This window comes from Leopardus geoffroyi, chromosome E1 (assembly GCF_018350155.1).
Source record: "Leopardus geoffroyi isolate Oge1 chromosome E1, O.geoffroyi_Oge1_pat1.0, whole genome shotgun sequence".
Classification (NCBI taxonomy): domain Eukaryota; kingdom Metazoa; phylum Chordata; class Mammalia; order Carnivora; family Felidae; genus Leopardus; species Leopardus geoffroyi.
In genome coordinates, this window is record NC_059330.1 from 27,755,589 (window position 1) to 27,774,816 (window position 19,228).

Sequence of the window (19,228 nt, forward strand, 5' to 3'; positions counted from 1 at the left end):
GCGCCCCTATAAATTCTTTAAAGCTATATAGTTCCTTCTGCTTACAATGGTTCTCATATTTTCTATTTTAAAAATTAAACATTGGGGTACCTGGGTGGCTTAGTCAGTTAAGCGTCCGACTCCTGATTTCAGCTCAGGTAATGATCTCATGGTTTGTGAGTTCAAGCCCTGCACTGGGCTCTGTTCTGATAGGGAGGAGCCTGCTTGGGATTCTCTCTCTGCCCCTCCCATGCTCACACTCTGTCTCTCAAAATAAATAAGTAAATTTTACAAAAGAAAAATGTTGCCAACCATCTCGGTGTTTTTGAAAGGTAGTTTGAACATTAACACTACCATGATAATATTAAAAGTCCTTTTCCTCATTTCCGTGTTGAGAAATAGCATGTCTTACTTTGTAGGAGAAAGCTATGCACTACTGTTTTAAAATTCATCGAGGTGTGACAAATGTTAATTGTCCTTACTGTATAGGAATGATGAATTTTGTATATTCTTAGGTCGGGAGAAAATGATGTGGAATACAACAACATGGAATTGGAAGAGGGAGAACTTATGGAAGATGCAGCTGCTGCAGGACCACCAGGTACAGAGGCTAAGATGCACAAGCTGTTCTGTCTTCTCTTTCCTCTTCTCTATCATATTTTAATATATGGCAGCCACTGCTGTATATAGCTTGTGGTATTGGAAGTGCTATATATGTATATAATATTGTATATTGGAAGTGTCAATATATATTATATATCTTAGAGTGTATACTAATGGTATTTAAAACAGCAATAATAGCTAACATTTGGTAAGTGTTCTTACATACCAAGGATTGTGCACAAGCACTTTTATATGTACCTTTTCTCATTAATTTCTAACATTCTGTGAGATAGATTTTAATATTATCTACTTTTTATAGCTGTACAAACTGGCATGTAGAGAATTTAAGCAACTTGCTCTCATTCACAATTTAGTAAATGAAAGAGGGATTTGAGTTTTGGGTTTGTCTGAATCCATAGTTCTTGGTCTTCTCTACGGTTAAGTATTAATTATCCTTTTATGATATTTGTCTTGTTTGTAAATCTAATTTAACTATAGAATAATATGAATAGATTCATGGACTGTGACTTACAAAGGACTTTTTGAGAGCTCATCTTATGCATTGAAAAAACTTGAGATTTAATTGCCTAGGTCACATAGGTAGCTGTTGGTAGAACTAGTCTAGAGCTCCATATCATCTTTTTCTTAGATTCCGATTTTTGCCAAACCACACTGTTCTTGTTGGGATGAAGTGGCTCAGATGCTGAGTTTTTCTCTTGTGTTCTTGGACCTGTTTAATTAAGCATGCAAATCTTGGCTAAAATAATTATAAGCTAGCTTTGTATTGCTATTTATTGATGTTGCCCTTGGTACAAACACTGGCATATTCTGTGGCGTGTTTGGATCTCTGAAGACCTCTTAAACATTGGAAGCCTTGCACCTTCCATCCATGCTTTGTGCTCTTCCTACTTCTCACATTTTTCTAGGTGATTTCAGTTCCACTTGTACTTCAATTTGTTTATATGCTGAGTACTCTCTAAGTTCTAGCTCTAGCTTTTATTTTTCTCATAACTTCTAGTTCCATGTAGCTGTGTGGTTTTGATGTTAACAGATTCAGTGTCTCCCAAACAAATCATTGTCTTTTTATCTGTCAGCCTGCCTATCAGTAATAGCTCATCATCTTAGTGATTGATGGTGCTATACATTCTTCATCTTTTCCTCTTGCTTAAATTCTGCTTGTAATACATTACCAAAATCTGTTGATTCTACCTAAATAGTGCATGAATTCATTTGTACTTTCCTTTGACATTCCTAGTCTAGGCCACTGTCTTTCAAAATAGTCTCTTGTCTGGGTTCCTTGTATCCATTATTCTTCCTTTCATATGCTCAAAATGAGTTCTTTTTCCCCCTTCAAATTTATATCTGATCATGTCACTTCTCTACTCTAAAACCCTTTATTGAATTCCATTTACTTACAGGATAAAATCCAAACTTGCTTAATGGTACAGAAGACCTTTCATATGCTGACTCCTAGTCACTTCTGTAGCCTTACGTCTCTCACACTTGCCTCTGTCATTTTTTAGTCTAGAGGAACTTCTTTCATCCCCCAAATGTGCTTCCCACCATGTTCCTTGTGTCTCTCTTCATGCTGGGCGTAGCTCCTATTCCTTCTTAATTTTATTTATTTATTTATTTATTTTTTTTTTTAATTTATTTTTTTTTTTTAATTTTTTTTTTTTTCAACGTTTATTTATTTTTGGGACAGAGAGAGACAGAGCATGAACGGGGAGGGGCAGAGAGAGAGGGAGACACAGAATCGGAAACAGGCTCCAGGCTCTGAGCCATCAGCCCAGAGCCCGACGCGGGGCTCGAACTCCCGGACCGCGAGATCGTGACCTGGCTGAAGTCGGACGCTTAACCGACTGCGCCACCCAGGCGCCCCTATTCCTTCTTAATTTTAGCTTGTATTCTATTCCTGGAAGCCCTCCTCAATTGTGTGCCCTGGGTCTTTTTCTGCTCCCTCAGATTAACCTATTAGAATAAATATTAAACCTGATTATAATTGCTTATTTAGCTGCCCATTATCCCTTTTGGCTCTGAGCTCCACAAAGCTGTATGCCAAGAAATAATGCACATCTTAATTTTGTATCCCTGACATTTAAAAATATAATAAGTGATCATTTAATATTTTTCAGATAAATATTGAGTGAATATATTTATTTTTACTAAGTGTTGAATGTAATTTTTAAAGTTTTAAATAGTATAGAAAAATTCAGAGGCTATCTTGGTATAAAATGGAAGATGGATATATTAAATCAAGGTTACTGAATATTTTTCAGCCTTCTGGGATACTTTTTCTTTGTTAAATCTGTCATTTCCTCTCTTAAACTATATAACAGGGAAATACTTATGTAAAACATTTTTATACATACTGGGTAATGGGTAAATAAGAGGTTATATTTTTCAATTTATTCATTCATTCACCAAATACTTACTGGACACTTGCCTAGAACTATGTACTATTTTACTATCTGGAGCTATAGTACTGAATAAAAAGACTTCTCTGTTCCATGCTGCTTATGTTCTATAATTATGAAATTGTAATTCATTTATTTACTTTAAAAAAATGTTTTAATGTTTATTTGTTTTTGAGAGACAGACAGGGCACAAGCAGGGGAAGGGCAGAGAGAGGGAGACACAGAATGAAGCAGGCTCCAGGCTCCACACTGTCAGCACAGAGCCTGATGCAGGGCTCAAACTCACAAACTGCAAGATCATGACCTGAGCTAAAGTCAGACGCTAAACCTACTGAGCCACCCAGGCACCCCCGAAATTGTAATTTATTAATTCAATAAATAGTTTTGGGGACCTGTTATACCTCAGACACTAAATTGTGGGTGCTGAGGATACAATAGTGAATCATACCCAGATAATTTTTATTGTATACTTTTGGGAATTTTAAATACTTGGCATTTGTCAAATGCCTTTCCTATATCAAGATTTTTGGGAAATACAATGAAAATTACTTACTCTTAACATAATTGATAATCTAAAGGTGAATAGATGTATGAGCAGATAGCTAAGATACGTAAGATAGTACACCTACAAAAGAATCCCGGTTTCTTTAGATATTGCCTCCTCAGGAGGTAGAACATAACTCCCTACCCTTAAATGTGGGCTATGCTTAGTGACTTGCTTAGATGAAAATATAGTGGAAAGGGAGAAATAATTTTATGCCAAAGGAACAGAGCAAACATTATTGTAGCCAAATTATCAAATTTAACATCATCCATGTTGTCATCTTGATAGCATATGTACCCTTGTTATGATGTGTTGAGAATTGTACTTTACATCTGTGGTGTTGTCCTCCCAAAAACCCATAAACACGATCTAACCACGAGAAAAACACCACATGAACCCTTGTTGGAGGAACATTTTATAAAACATATGACCAGTACTTTTCAAAACTGTCAAAAGCAAGAAAATTCTGAGGAATCACCCCAGACCAGAGGAACCTAAGGAGAAATGACCATCTAGGTGTAATTTGGTATTCTAGATGGAACCCTGAGACACAAGAAGTACATTAGAGAAAGATTAATGAAATCTGAATAAAGTACAGATTTTATTAGTTAATAATAGCATATCAGTATTAGTTCATTAGTTGTGATAAATGTACCATGATGATGAAAGTTGTTGATAGTGGGAAAAATGGATTATGGGATTTGTAGGAATACACTGAATTATCTTTGCACCTTTTATAGAAATCTAAAACTATTCTAAAATAAAACATTTTAATATATAAAGAGAATAAAAGCTGAATTAAGGGTGAGGTGGGGCTGAGTGTGGAATGTATTATTGTTAGAATTTAATTATGGAAAGTCCATTTCAGGCTTGAGTTTCATATTTCAGAACCACACAATCATCTAAAGAATTATATCAGTTAAGATGTTAAGTTATCCACTAACTAGAAGGTCTTCGTTACACAGAATCTAGGTATGAGGTAAAATAACATTTACTTAATTTCAATGTGGAGATAGTATTAAATAAGGTTATAGCTTGAAATAAATATTTAATGACTCAGGTGGCCTCATCCCATCAAGAATGCTTTTAGTTTATTCAGTTATTTTAATTAGTTACAAGAGAACTTCTGCTTATATTAAGTACTGAAAATGTAAATAAAAAGTTTCATTGTGAAAGTATTCTTTTTATGAAAAAAATTTTTAAATGTTCATTTTTGAGAGAGAGAGAGAGAACGAGCAGGAAAGGGGCAGAGACACACACAATCTGAAGCAGGCTCCAGCCTCCAAGCTGTCAGGACAGAGCCTGATTGCGGGGCTGGAACTCACAAACTGCAATATCATGAACTGAGCGGAAGTCGGACACTTAACCGACTGAGCCATCCAGGTGCCCCTTGTAAAAGTATTCTAATCTAGAACATTAGCTAGTTGAATCTTGTTTGAGAACTAAAAGATTCTAGTAATATGACGCACTTGTATAACAAATTGATGTTATGTAGGTTATTACTTAAAACATTTGTTACTTATTTTGGTTAAAGACCTTTAAGGTTACTTGTTCCACAGGTATTTAATGATTGCCCACTTGGCATCAGGCATTGTGTTGTTCATTGGGATAATAAGATGAATGAGCATTATCTTTCTAAAATGAGAATCTAGCACTAGTGATTACAGAACTTTGTGATTGTAAATACAGATATAGGGTGATACCAAAAATAGAACAGGTAATTAGGAATGAGTGAAAAAGGCTTTAGAAAGGGAGTGGTGCTTGCTTTTGTTCTTGAAAGATGAGCTAAGAGTTCATTAGAGGAGCAGGGAAACAATGAGATTAAGAGTGGAAAGGCATTCCAAGCAAAAGATGCAGCATTGTTCTTTTTAGAAACTTGAAATATTGAGACTTGATATGGGGGCAGGCCAGTGGAGATTGGTAAGCAGGAACCCAGATCAGGTAATGGAAAGTTTCATTTGCTAGGCTAAGGATTTGGGGCTTTATTCTGTGGAACCATTAAAGGTCTTTAAAAAGAAGTGTGATCAGATTTGGTTACATAGTGGAAGATGAGTTAAAGGACAAGATTAATTAGAAACTACTGAAATGTTCCAGAAGGGAAAATTATGAGGGCCTAACATAGGGCAGTAGTAGTAGGAATGGAGACAATTTTTTGAAAGATGTTAAATAGTAGAATCAATAGGACTTGGGAATCTAACTGGATGAGATGGATTTGGTGGATATGTGGGGATGATTCCTTAAGGTTTCTGGGTTAGGCTGTGCCATTACCTAAGACAGTGAGTCCAGCAGCAGAAGATACTATATTCAGTTTGATCTTTCTTGATTTTGAGAAACCTGTGGGACAATTATGTGTTGATCTCCAGACCCAAATATCTAACTGTTTAGAAGGTCTCAGCTATGTAATCTGGTCTAGAAAGGCACAGTGTTTATTTATTTATTTATTACAAACAATATAAATTTTATTAATTGGAATAAATAAATAAATTAAAAATTTCCAAAAGATTTGTCTATAACATATAAAGAACTTCTACAAATCAACAAGAAAAAGGTAAGACTACCTCCCAGTAAAAAAGGATAAAAGATTGGAATACACCCTTCATGAGGGAGGCTATTGAGATGACCAATGCACATTTTAAAAAGTACTTAGCCTCTTTCATCAGAGAAATGCAAATTGATATTATGTCTTAGTATGGATCTCTTGGGTATTTATCCTACATGGAATTTGTTGAGCTAAGCTCCTTGAATGTGATAGACTAATATTTTTCATCATGTTGGAAGTTTTCAGCCATATTTCTTTGAACATTCTTTCTCTTTGCTCTTGTGTTACCCCCATTGTATGTATGTTGGTACATTTGATGAGATCCCACAGATCTCTGAGACTCTTCATTTTTCTTTATTTTTTCAGGAAGTGTGAAGTAAAAATCAATAAGATACTGTTGGCACGCCCACTGTAGCAACTAATATATGATAATGTTTTTTAAACTGGCAATACTAAGTATTGAAGGCATGTAGAGAGGTGGAAACTCTCATACCTTGTCAGTAGGAATGAAAATTGGTAGCACTACTTTGGAAATGTGTTAGGCAATATGTTTTAAAGATGAACATACACATTCCTTTGTATGAGCCAGGGCTTGCCAGTAGATTTTTAGAAGAGTATTTAGAGCAGCATCATTTTTTTTTAGGTGTTGTCATTGTGTGTGTGTGTGTGTGTGTGTGTGTGTGTGTGTGTGTGTGTGTGTGTGTATGTATGTATGTATGTGTTTTAATTAAGAAAAATAAGCATAATTTACGGGGCGCCTAGGTGGCTCATTTGGTTGAGTGTCCAACTTTGGCTCAGGTCATGATCTCATTTGTGGGTTTGAGCCCCGTATTAGGCTATGTGCTGTCAGCTCAGAATCTGGAGCCTGCTTCGAATTCTGTGTCTCCCTCCTTCTCTCTACCCCTCCCCTGCTCGTGCTCTGTCTGTCTCTCTCTCAAAAATAAATAAACATTAAAAAAATTTAAGAAGAAAAAGAAACATAATTTATAACAGTAAAAGATGTGAATAAGCTGGTTTAAGACTAGACTGTATAAGACCTTGAATGTCATGCTGCTGCACACAGGTACTATGATAAAATCAAGAACTTAGATCAGCGTGACATTTTATTTTGTTTTATTTTATTTTATTTTATTTATTTATTTATTTTTAGTGTGACATTTTAGTAGGGGGTTGGCTCAGGAGGTGGGGGAACCTGTCACTGATTGATTTGCTTTTTTATGAGGTATTTTATATTTTCTTCATGTGACCTTCAAAAGCAGTTTATGTATTTAGAATTTTAGTAGCTTTATTCTTAGCAGCTAAAAACTAGAAGCAACCCAAATTCTTTCCAAATAGAATAAAGAAAGAAATTGGGGTATATTCATATACTGAGATGCCACACAGCAATAATGAAAATGAATAAACTGCTACATATAACAATATAGATGAATCTCTTGAATATAATGTTGAACAAAGAAGCAGGATATTAGAGCACATTATCATTTCATTCATATAAAATTTAAAAACAGGCAAAAGTAATCTATGGTTTTAACCATAGGATGGAGGTTACTTTTGGAGAGGAAGGTAGTAAGCAATTTTAGGAAGCTTACTAAAAGGGGTACTGATACTTTGTGAACATTTATTAAGCTGAATACTTATGTATAAGACAGATATGCATATACAACACACCCAGTACAATGGCAATATTAGCTCTGAGAGAGGGAAACTGAAATAGATGCTACAGTCTTTGATGTCCTGTGGATAGTTAGTAGAAAGATGGGAACATGGGAGGGAGGGAGTCGCCAAAGAGCATAAACCACGAAGGAAGGGAGTTTTTGTTTATTGGTGAAAGTAAGGCCTGGAAGAGCACTGAGAAACAGGAGAGGGCTACTGTTAAATAAGTCCATTTAACATGGAAAAATGGGCAACTTCTACTTTTAAAGAAAAACTAGATACCAGGGCAGTAGATAAAATATACAGGGCTGCTGAGTTACTTATTATCAAGTCAGTACCACCTGGGCAGCTTTTAAGAAAAAGATCCTGGATCCCACTCCAATATTCTTTTTCAGACATCTGTAGTGGAGGTAGGGATCTGTAATTCTTTTTTTTTTCTTTTTTTAACATTTATTTTTGAGAGACAGAGTGAGACAGAGCACAAGTAGGGGAAGGGCAGAGGGGCAGGGTGGACACAGAATCTGAAGCAGGCTCCAGGCTCTGAGCTGTCAGCACAGAGTCCAACACAGGTCTCGAACTCACAGACTGTGAGATCATGACCTGAGCCAAAGTCGGATGCTTAACAGATTGAATCACCCAGGTGCTCCAAGGAAACTGTAATTCTTTTTTTTTTTTTTAATTTTTTTTTTTTTTAATGTTTATTTATTTTTGAGACAGAGACAGAGCATGAATGGGGGAGGGGCAGAGAGAGAGGGAGACACAGAATCGGAAGCAGGCTCCAGGCTCTGAGCCATCAGCCCAGAGCCCGACGCAGGGCTCAAATTCACGGACCGCGAGATTGTGACCGGAGCTGAAGTCGGACGCTTAACCGACTGAGCCACCCAGGCGCCCCAAGAAACTGTAATTCTTAAAACTCCTCAAATACAGCCTGATTTGGAAACTTCCTAGTAAAGGAAAAGAGTTAAGATGTGTTCTTTTTTTTTTAATTTATTTGTTTGTTTGTTTGTTTGTTTAAAATTCGCATCCAAGTTAGTTAGGATACAGTGCAAAAATGATTTCAGGATGAGAATCCAGTGATTCATCACCTATGTATAACATCCAGTGCTCATCCCAGCAGTGTCTTCCTAATAATGTCTTCCTAATAATGCCCCTTAGCCCATCCTCGCACTCAAAACCCCTTCAGCAACCCTCAGTTTGTTCTCTGTATTTAAGAGTCTCTTATGTTTTTGTCCCCCTTACTGTTTTTGTATTATTTTTGCTTCCCTTCCCTTATGTTCATCTGTTTTGTATATTAATTTCCACGTATGAGTGAAGTCATACGATATTTGTCTTTCTCTGACTAATTTCGCTTAGCATAATACCCTCTAGCCGAGCAATATTCCATTGTGTATACACACACACACACACACACACCCTACATCTTTATCCATTCATCAGTAAGATGCAGTTTTAATGTGGAGAGGGGATAGTTTTCTGCTTTTTTCTTTTTCTTTTTCTTAAGAGTTCAGCTTTTTTTTGAGTATGTCACAAAGGTTTAATCAAAAAGACTAAAGCCCATATCATCATCAGACTCCTCAGGTTCTCCTTTCTTTGCTTTCACTTTCTTTGTTTTTTTTCCCTTCTATCCACATTTCTATTTTATTCCTGTTGCAGATAGGTGTGTGTGGTTTTTTTAAGTAATTATTTAATTTAATTTTTTTTTAATTGCAGTTCTTTGCTTCCACTTTCTTTTCCTCAGCTGGGGCAGCAGCATTAGAGGAGCCCAGACCTCCTGCTGGTGTAGCACCAGCTTCTGGGACAGGTCCACCAGCCCCTGCATTACAAATGAGGCTCCTAATGTTGACATTGACCAGGGCCTTTGCAAACAAGCCTGGTCAGAAAGGTTTAACATTTATACTGACCGCCTTGATGAGGAGATTCCTCTTATCCTCCATGGTGTCATTGCAGGATGAGGGCCAAGTAGATCCAAGTGAGCTCTTGAGATAGAGGCCATGGTACAGGTGAATGCTGAGTGGTGCTGCCAGGCATGGTGCTAGTCACCAAATGAAGTGAGAGCCTTCCTACAAAGGACCAAGCAGTTGTAGCAGTTTGAGGAAAAGGGGAGTTTTCTGCTCTTTTTAATAGGAGTTGCAGGGGGTACCAAGGCTGGGAAGAAAAATTTGCAGTAGGATGATAACCTCATAAAGAGGAAGAGGAAGAAGTTGGAAAAGGTGAGGATGTGAATATAGATGGAATATATATAAGTAGATAATTAGCTTGAAGCTTGTGAATAATTGGAACTTTTCTCCTAAGTTATTTCCTTCCAGATCTCTTTGAAAAACTCATGAATAGTCGGAACCTGGTTATTTTATGTTATTTTTATATTATCTATTTTAAGACTTTGTTGAATGTAACACTTTAAAATTTTAAGTTTCTTTAGAACATATTTAAATAGTTTTATTGAAGGAGGTCAGTTTAAACCACCATTTCTGTACCTGATATTTGCTAGGTATTTTACTAGGCACTAGATACAAGTCCAGTGGTTTCTTTAGCTTAAGGAGCTTAGTCCAATATAGGTGATACAGATATCACATTGCTCATAGGTGTCCATACTGTGCATCAGTCATTAACAAGTTCAGTCTAGGGGTGTCTGGGTGGCTCAGTTGGTTAAGTGTCCTACTCTTGGTTTTGGCTCTAGTCATGATCTCACGGTTCAAGAATTTGAGCCCTGCGTTGGGCTCTGCGCTGTCAGCACAGAATATGCTTTGGATTCTCTCTCTCTCTCTCTATCTCTATTTCTATCTATCTCTTTCTCTCTCTCTCTCTGACCCTACCACTCCCCTGCTCACTGTGTCTCTCTGTCTCTCTCTTTCAAAATAAATAAATAAACTTAAAAAGTTCAGTCTAAAAACTCCTCAAGAAGAGTACTGTTTTGGTGTCTAGTTTCTTGGGATCTGTGATACTGTGGGGATTTGTCTTTCTTTGAAGACCACTGGGTTGTGGGATATATTCTCCTTTTCCTCACCCTTATCTCCCTTATTGTGTATATTATATATGTTATCACCTTTTTTTTTTTTTAATTTTTTTTTTCAACGTTTATTTATTTTTGGGACAGAGAGAGACGGAGCATGAACAGGGGAGGGGCAGAGAGAGAGGGAGACATAGAATCGGAAACAGGCTCCAGGCTCTGAGCCATCAGCCCAGAGCCCGACGCGGGGCTCGAACTCACGGACCGCAAGATCGTGACCTGGCTGAAGTCGGACGCTTAACCGACTGCGCCACCCAGGCGCCCCTCACCTTTTTATTTCTAGGCCTAAGGATGGGGTTGAGGGTTCCTCCAGAATTCTGGATAGTAATAAGGCCAGTGCTTAGTCACTGTGCTTCTGTATACCTCTCTGGCAATCTGGTTTCTCCTTTCTGCTTCTCACCATGTTCTTACACCAACTCCTAAAAGACAGGTCCATAGACAAGTATTCAAACAACACTAACCAATTTACTTTTTCTTTTAATGATAATTAAATTCGTGCAAATTTATAGCATGCATTTTCTTCATCTCTGTTTCTTTTGCAGGTAGTAACCATGGCTATCTGGGTGCCAGTAGCAGAATGTCAAGAAGAGCACATTTATGTTCTGCTGCTACCAGTAGTTTATTAGACATTGATCCGTTAATCTTAATACATTTGTTGGACCTTAAGGACCGGAGTAGTATGGAAAATTTGTGGAGCTTACAGCCTCGCCCTCCTGCTTCACTTTTGCAGCCCACAGGTAAAATATTAATAGTAATTTCCCTTTTTTCTGTGATTCTACAAACAAACTCTTCATTTGAATCCAAGTGTCTTATTTAAGTGTTGGAACACAGTATGTTTCTGTAGCAAGTTGATTTTTCATTATTATAAAACATGACATTTAAAAAGAATAAATGAATTATCAGTTAAGTGAAAAAAATGAGATACAAAAATTTTTATATTGTATGATCCCATTATATGAAATTCTGAAAAAGTAAAACTGTGATGAAAAAAACACATCAGTGGTTGCAGAGGGGCCAGGAAGGGAGAAAGAAGGGATCAGCTTAAATAACAAATGAGAAAACTGGGGGGGGGTTAATAAAAATCATGGAGTGGTAATAATTATTTTACTATATATATTTGTGGAAACTTGCCAAAATTAGTAAATTTTATTGAATACAAATTAATCACAAATTACAGTCATTTTAAAAATCAATCATATCCTTGTTCAAGTGGCCGGATTTTTTCTTCTTTTAAAAAATGACATTTAGTGGCGCCTGGGTGGCTCAGTCGGTTAGGTGTCCAACTTCAGCGCAGATCATGATCTCACAGTTTGTTGGTTTGAGCCCCTTGTTGGGCTCTGTGCTGACAGCTCAGAGCCTGGAGCCTGCTTCACATTCTGTGTCCTGCTCTCTCTCTCTCTCCCTCTCTCTCTGCCTCTCTCTCAAAAATGAATAAACATTAAAAAATTTTTTAAAAAGGACATTAATATAAATCAAATTAAGTTTTTGGTTGTTATTGTTCCATGATGTTTTTGCACAATAATGTCAAAATGTCTATTAGAATGTTTGTATATGATCTGGCATTTAGATTGTGTATGATTGACAGTTTGATTTATATGAAGTACTGTTGTCCTCTTTGTGAATGACTTAATAAGAGTTTTGCAGGACTCATTAATACCTTTTTTTTTTTTTTTAAACGTTTATTTATTATTGAGAGACAGAGAGAGACAGAGCATGAGCATGGGAGGGGCAGAGAGAGGAGTAGACACAGAATCTGAAGCAGGTTCCAGGCTCTAAGCTGTTAGCACAGAGCCCACCTCAGGTCTTGAATCCACATACTGCAAGATCATGACCTGAGCTGAAGTCAGATGTTTAACCAACTGAGCCACTCAGGTGCCCCATAATACCCTAACTTGTAAGTGGAACTGTGTCTGAATTGAATATAAAAAAGATGGTTTTGTGCTTTGATGTTCAGTAGCCTAAAAATGCATACCAACTAGCATCAGTGTTTTATTTGCAGAGGTTATTTGTTAAAGAGAAGTTACATCTGTATTACTGTAATGTGATGTATACCCACACATATTAGATGTGTTGTCAAACCTGGAGGTTTTGAAACTCTCAGGCCTACTTATTTTGAACAGCTAAGGATTTACCTTTAAATGCCATGTTTTAAAAACCATTTTTGTTAGCTTTCTAAAATATACTCAGTATTTTCCTGCCTTTTTAAACAGTAGTAGTATGCAAATCAAATATCAGTGATTTAGAACAGTGATTTTGATGCTTCTTTAAAACAACAGAACTCATTTTTCAAAGTGTGAGGCAGAGCTTTGATGTAGAAAACACCTAGAACTGCTCTAGTTGGAGGGTGAACTCAGAGACTGGATTGTTTAGGCCTCTTTTTTTTTTTTTTTAAACGTGTATTCATTTTTGAGAGACGGGTGTGGGCAGAGAGAGAGGGAGACACAGAATCTGAAGCTCTGAGGTGCCAATACAGAACCCGACGCAGGGCTTGAACTCAGGACCATGAGATCATGACCTGAGCTGAAGTTGAATGGTTAACTGACTGAACCACCCAGGCACCCCTAGGCCTCTTTCTTTCTAAGGTATACCCTGGGAAGTCTGGATCCTCAATTTGAAAGATTGTCTCCAGTTATGTTATGAAATACTTGTCTTTTATCTGTGATCCAAGTACATTTTGTATTATACTTGCATTTTTATAAAACTTAATCACACTGTATATAATTTTACATTTTTTTCTGTGATATTTTTATTGTAGAAAATTTGGAAAATACAGAAAATTGCAAAGAAAATAAAAATCACATATAGTTCTTGTGATCAAAGAAATAGCTTTAAAAAGAAAAGAAAAGAAAACACCTTGACAAGGGTTTTGCTTAAATTACAGCCAGTGTTACTTGCAATGACCTAGTGGAACAGACAAGCTATGATTCTGCAGGTAGATGTAACTTTTTTTTTTTTTTTTTCAACATTTATTTATTTTTTGGGGGGACAGAGCAAGACAGAGCATGAACGGGGGAGGGGCAGAGAGAGAGGGAGACACAGAATCGGAAACAGGCTCCAGGCTCTGAGCCATCAGCCCAGAGCCCGACGCGGGGCTCGAACTCACGCACCGCGAGACCGTGACCTGGCTGAAGTCGGACGCTTAACCGACTGCGCCACCCAGGCGCCCCTAGATGTAACTTTTTTGAAGGTAGGTAACTTTTTTGCAGGAAACTGCAGGTAACTGCAGGTTACTGCAGGTAACTTTTTTGAAGGAAATTTTAGTACTAGGTTTAAAATACCTCTATCCTTTGGGACTCCTGGATGGCTCAGTTGGTTAAGCTTCCGACTCTTGATTATGACTAAGGTCATGATCTCATGGTTTGTGAGTTCAAGCCCGCATCGCGCTCCACACTGACAGTACCAGCCTGCTTGGGATTCTCTCTCTCTGTGTCTCTCTCTCTCTCTTCCTCCCTCCCTCCCTCCCTCTATCTGCCCCCCCCCCAAAATAAATACATACAATGATACATACATACATAAATAAATAAAATACCTCTATCCTTCAATGCTTATTTTCACTTCTAGGAGTATATCCGAAATAGAAAACAGTCAGAGTTGTTTGAAAATATCCAACAATGTAGTTACGTCTGAAAAATTATAGCTTAACCGTGTGTATTTTATAGACAGGTAAAATCATGTTTTTGAAAAACATTCAACATCAATGGAAAAATGAATATACACTATTAACAGAATAAGATCTTCGTTATCCAAAAATAAGTTTTCTATGTAAAATTAATAATATAAATGAAATGATCTGAGTTTCCAATCCAGGTGATCAAAATGCTGATGATGAGGAAGGGGGAACAGTAGAGAGGAAGAGCAAATCTCTAAATATCTACATGCCAGTGGGTATCAAAATAGAGATGCCTATTAGATACCTAAAAATTAAGAAGCGGAATATAGACAGTTATTTGCCTAGAGGTGATACTGGATAATTAAAACTAAATGAGTTAGATTGTAGAAGAGGGAGTTTTAAGAAAATTTTAACAGGAAGAGGGCCTGGGATGATTATGGTGAACATCTGTTTTTACTAAGTGTGTGGAAGATGAACCAGATTAAAGAACCTTTGGAAAGGAAAGAAACCAAGAAAATAGAAGTCATGGAAACTAACTGAAGATAACCTATATGAGAGGATATGAAAAGCTAACATTGCAGATAGATCCAGCCTTCTTTTTAATTAAAATGCTTGTTTCGGTTTCAGTGTTTATTTTGTTTATTCAGTTATTTCTTTGTTTATTTTCTTCTCTTTTATTAAAATTAATTAATTTTTTAATTTACATCCAAGTTAGCATATAATGCAGCAAGGATTTCAGGAGTAGATTCCAGTGATTTATTCTTTCTTTCTTAATCTGTGTACCTTTCATTTTCTTTCTTTCTTTTTTTCTTTCTTTCTCTCTCTCTCTTTCTTTCCCCTTCCTTCCTTCCTTCATCTTACTGCATTAGCTAGGACTTCCAGTAAAGTGGTGAAAAGGAGTGGTGAAGGGGAACATCCTTACCTTGTTCCTGATTTTGGTGGGAAAGCTTTGAGGTTTTCACCATTAAGTATGATGTTAGCTATAGGTTTTTCATAGCTATTCTTTATCAAATTGAGAACACTTTCCGCTATTCTGGTTTACTAGGAGTTTTGTTTCTTTAAAAAAAATTTTTTTTAATGTTTATTTTTGAGAGAGAGAGAGAGCACGAGCGAGCATGAGTGGGGGAGGGGCAGAGAGAGGGGGAGACATAGAATCTGAAGCAGGCTCCAGGCTCTGAGATGTCAAGACAGAGCCGGGTTCAGGGCTCAAACTCATGAACCGCGAGATCATGACCTGAGCTGAAGTCAGATGCTCAACCGACTAAGCCACCCAGGCACCCCTGTTTGTTTTTTTTAAGTTTATTTATTTTTGAGAGAGACAGAGACATCGTGAGTGGGGGAGGGGCGGGGGGAATCCCAAGCAGGCTCCGTGCTGTCAGCACAGAGCCCAATGTGAAGCTTGAAGTCGAAACTGTGAGATGACCTGAGCCAAAACCAAGAGTTGGTTACTTAACTGACTGAGCCACCCAAGTGCCCAAAGAGTTGTTTTTTGGTTTTGTTTTTTTTTTTAATTCATGAATGGGTATTGGATTTTGTCAAATGCTTTTTCTGCATCTATTGATACGATGTGATGCTTTACATTGTTTGATTTTCGAATGTCAAACCAGCATATCTGGGATAAATCCCACTTAATTGTGGTATATAATCCTTTTTATATACACTGTAAGATTTAATTTGCTAATGTTTTGTTGATGGGGTTTTTTTTTTGTCTCTATTCATGAAAGATACTGGTCTGTAGTTTTCTTGTAATGTCTTTGATTTTGATATTAGAGTAATGCCTCGTAGATTGGGTTTGGAAGTATTCCCTCTTCCTTGGAAGTATTCCCTACTTATATTCTTGGAGATAATAGAAGGTGGATGTAGGCCTCTTCAGATTATCTATTTCTTCTTCGGTTTTTGGCGGATTGTCTTTCAAGGTATTGGTCCATTACATCTAACTTATCAAAAATTTGTTGGCATAAAGTTGTCCATAGTATTCCTTTATTTTCCTTTCATTCTTTCAGTACATATTGAGTGAACCTATTATGTATCAGACTCGCTGCAGGTTCATGTTCTTAAAAATATCATACTGTACTGTAAAAGCATTTTAAGAGGTATCAATCAGGGTATGAATTACAGATAATATATTTGAACCAGATTTTATGGTACATGTAGTGGTGAGTAGAAATAGAAAGTCAGACAGGGTTATTTCATGGAAGGTGTTGCATGCCTAGTCTGAGGAATGATGCATAGTGGGCTTTGAGAAGACAGTTGCAGTTTAGGAGTGGTTTGATTCAAGCTGCTTTTTAGAAGGCTGGCAATACCCAGAAAACTATCAGAAATGGAAGCTTAATGAGGGTATTATTGTAGAAGTTTATTTCAGTGGTTCCTAGTATGAGAGGGCAAATTCATACATTTCTGGATATTTTCTCAGTCATCATATACTCAAAAATACGTAGATCTGAGATCTTCAGAATCTTTTGACATTATAAAAGTTATACTTCTAAGGAATACATCAATCTACTTTCTATATAATTAAGATTTTATTTGTAGCATGGCAATGGTAGTATGTGGAATCTCGTGAAGTTACAATTACAGGGCTTGGCAATTGAGTGGAATGTGCTAATGATTCTGAAAAAGCTTAGGTGAGCAGAATGGTGGTAGCATTGATTGATGCTGAAATCTGGAGGAGAAGCTTTAAAGAACTATCAATCTTGAAGGCCCTAACTGAATGATATGAAAGAATGGTTACGGATGAGATTCTCAATTCTAATTAACCTTGTAACTTGGCACATTCAGGAAAGCTTCTTATTTTCAGCGCAGTAACTTTCTTTAAATTGTCAGGTTCCTGTGGTATAAGATCCCATTACACTTTCCTGTCTTGGCAGTTATCACATGGTACTGAAATAGATTATTTTTCATTTTTCCAGCTGGACTGAGAGCTTTGTGAGAGCAAAGACTGAGGGTTTGTCTTGTTCACTGTTGTATATCCTGCCCAGCACAGTGCCTAGCATTTCAAACAATCTTGGTAGTTGTTTGATTATCAGCTGATGGAGGTTTAATTTTTTTTTATATTTTCCCATTTGGGATTTTTACTTTTTAAAGTTCTTGTCAGTTTCTAGTAATGATAAACTGGGCCATGTGGGTTAATACAGATTTTCACATTTAAGTCCATGTAGATGTGGGGTACTAGATTTTGTTTAGGAAAACATTTTGAAATATCTTGTGGAGCTCTTGGGTGGCTCAGTTGGGTAAGCTGACTTGGTTAATTGTCTGACTTTTGATTTTGACTCAGGTCATGATCTCACGGTTCTTGAGATCAAGCCCTAAGTCACGGGCTCTGTGCTGACAGTGTGGAGCCTTCTTGGGATTCTCTCTCTCTCCCCCTCTCTCTGCCCTTCCTCTGTGCGCTCTCTCTCTCTCTCTCTCTCTCTCTCTCAGGATCCTCTGTCCCCCTCTCTGCTCCTCCTTTGCTTGCTCTCTCAAAAATAAATAAATAAAAATTGTGAATATCTTGTGCCATAAGCTGTTTGGCCTGGAATACAAAGATCACTAAGATGTTATCTCTACCCTTTGGTTTTTCAGTCTGTATGTTTGTCTTTCTTACTATAATGTGTAAAGTGCTGTAGTAGAAGTATACTCTTAAGTATTATAGAAAATTGGGTCAGAATTGATTTGGAAGAAGTGAGGCAATTGGTGGTTTAGGTGCCTAAAGAAGTAGACATTTCAGATTTCATCTGATGGGCTTGAGTTAACAGAGGGAGCACCGGAAATAGGACATGTGAAAAGCATAAGGGGATATAGCATTGCCTATGTATTACAGAGTTGCAGGTAATACCAAAACATTGGAATATGTTTGGGGTAGAGGTAGAAGATAAAACCACTGAGAGGTAGGGTAGAATCAGATAATGGGCCTCGTGTTCCACGCTGGTGCTTTCATGAATGATTGTCAGCAGGAAAGCAATAGAAAATAATAACTGATTTGGATTTTAGAAAACATTTCTGACATCCTGGTGGAAAGGGGTTGGATGGAGGATTACACCACAGAGTGCTTTCACAAACATTGTGTCTTCTGAGCCTCATGACAGCCCTGTTATGTGTATAGTATTGTCTTCATTTTACAAGTAAATAATGGACTCAGAAGTTGGTGGACTTCGAGAAAGTTACAGCAACTAAATGGTAGATTTGAGACTAAATCCTAGATTTCTAAAATCTGTCCTTGCTTAGCTCATTTATAAAATGGAGATAATACTGGGGCGCCTGGGTGGCGCAGTCGGTTGAGCGTCCGACTTCAGCCAGGTCACGATCTCGCGGTCCGTGAGTTCGAGCCCCGCGTCAGGCTCTGGGCTGATGGCTCGGAGCCTGGAGCCTGTTTCCGATTCTGTGTCTCCCTCTCTCTCTGCCCCTCCCCTGTTCATGCTCTGTCTCTCTCTGTCCCAAAAATAAATAAACGTTGAAAAAAAAAAATTAAAATGGAGATAATAGTATTTAGTTACCTCAGAGGATTGATATGAGAGGATTAAATGACTTAATTTCCTTAAAATATCTGACATTCAGTAAGCTCTTTATGGATGTTTCTTAAATAAACAAAGACAGTAAAATCTCCCTATCGAGATAGAAAATCTTTCTCAGAAGCACTTCCACCCCAGACTTTTGGCTGGCTGAGTGATGTACCCACCCTAAACACTGTCAGAAGAATGAACCAGTTCTAGACTCTAGTATGTCCTGGGGCCAAAGGAGGGATCTAACCTCCCTGAGCACATTGCTGCCTACTGCCTGATACCTGAACACAATCTGAGTCCTTTCTGCAAGGTAGAAGTGGGGGATTGGCTGTCGAACACATTACAGTGTTTACTTTCTACGGCACTTCATCTTCTATACTAGAAGGCAGGCTGTT

The 19,228-nt window shown here is 37.4% G+C and overlaps 1 protein-coding gene across 7 annotated transcripts in view; it reads left to right on the plus strand.

The window, feature by feature from the left end:
• The window catches only part of TRIM37 (tripartite motif containing 37), a 137,262-nt gene that overhangs the window by 75,565 nt on the left and 42,469 nt on the right, over positions 1-19,228 (plus strand). For all 7 annotated transcript variants that reach the window (XM_045488208.1, XM_045488211.1, XM_045488213.1 and 4 more), the window contains exons 17-18: positions 495-580; positions 11,285-11,479. In XM_045488208.1, the coding sequence (XP_045344164.1) occupies positions 495-580; positions 11,285-11,479 (281 nt within the window). The remainder of the gene's footprint in view (positions 1-494; positions 581-11,284; positions 11,480-19,228) is intronic.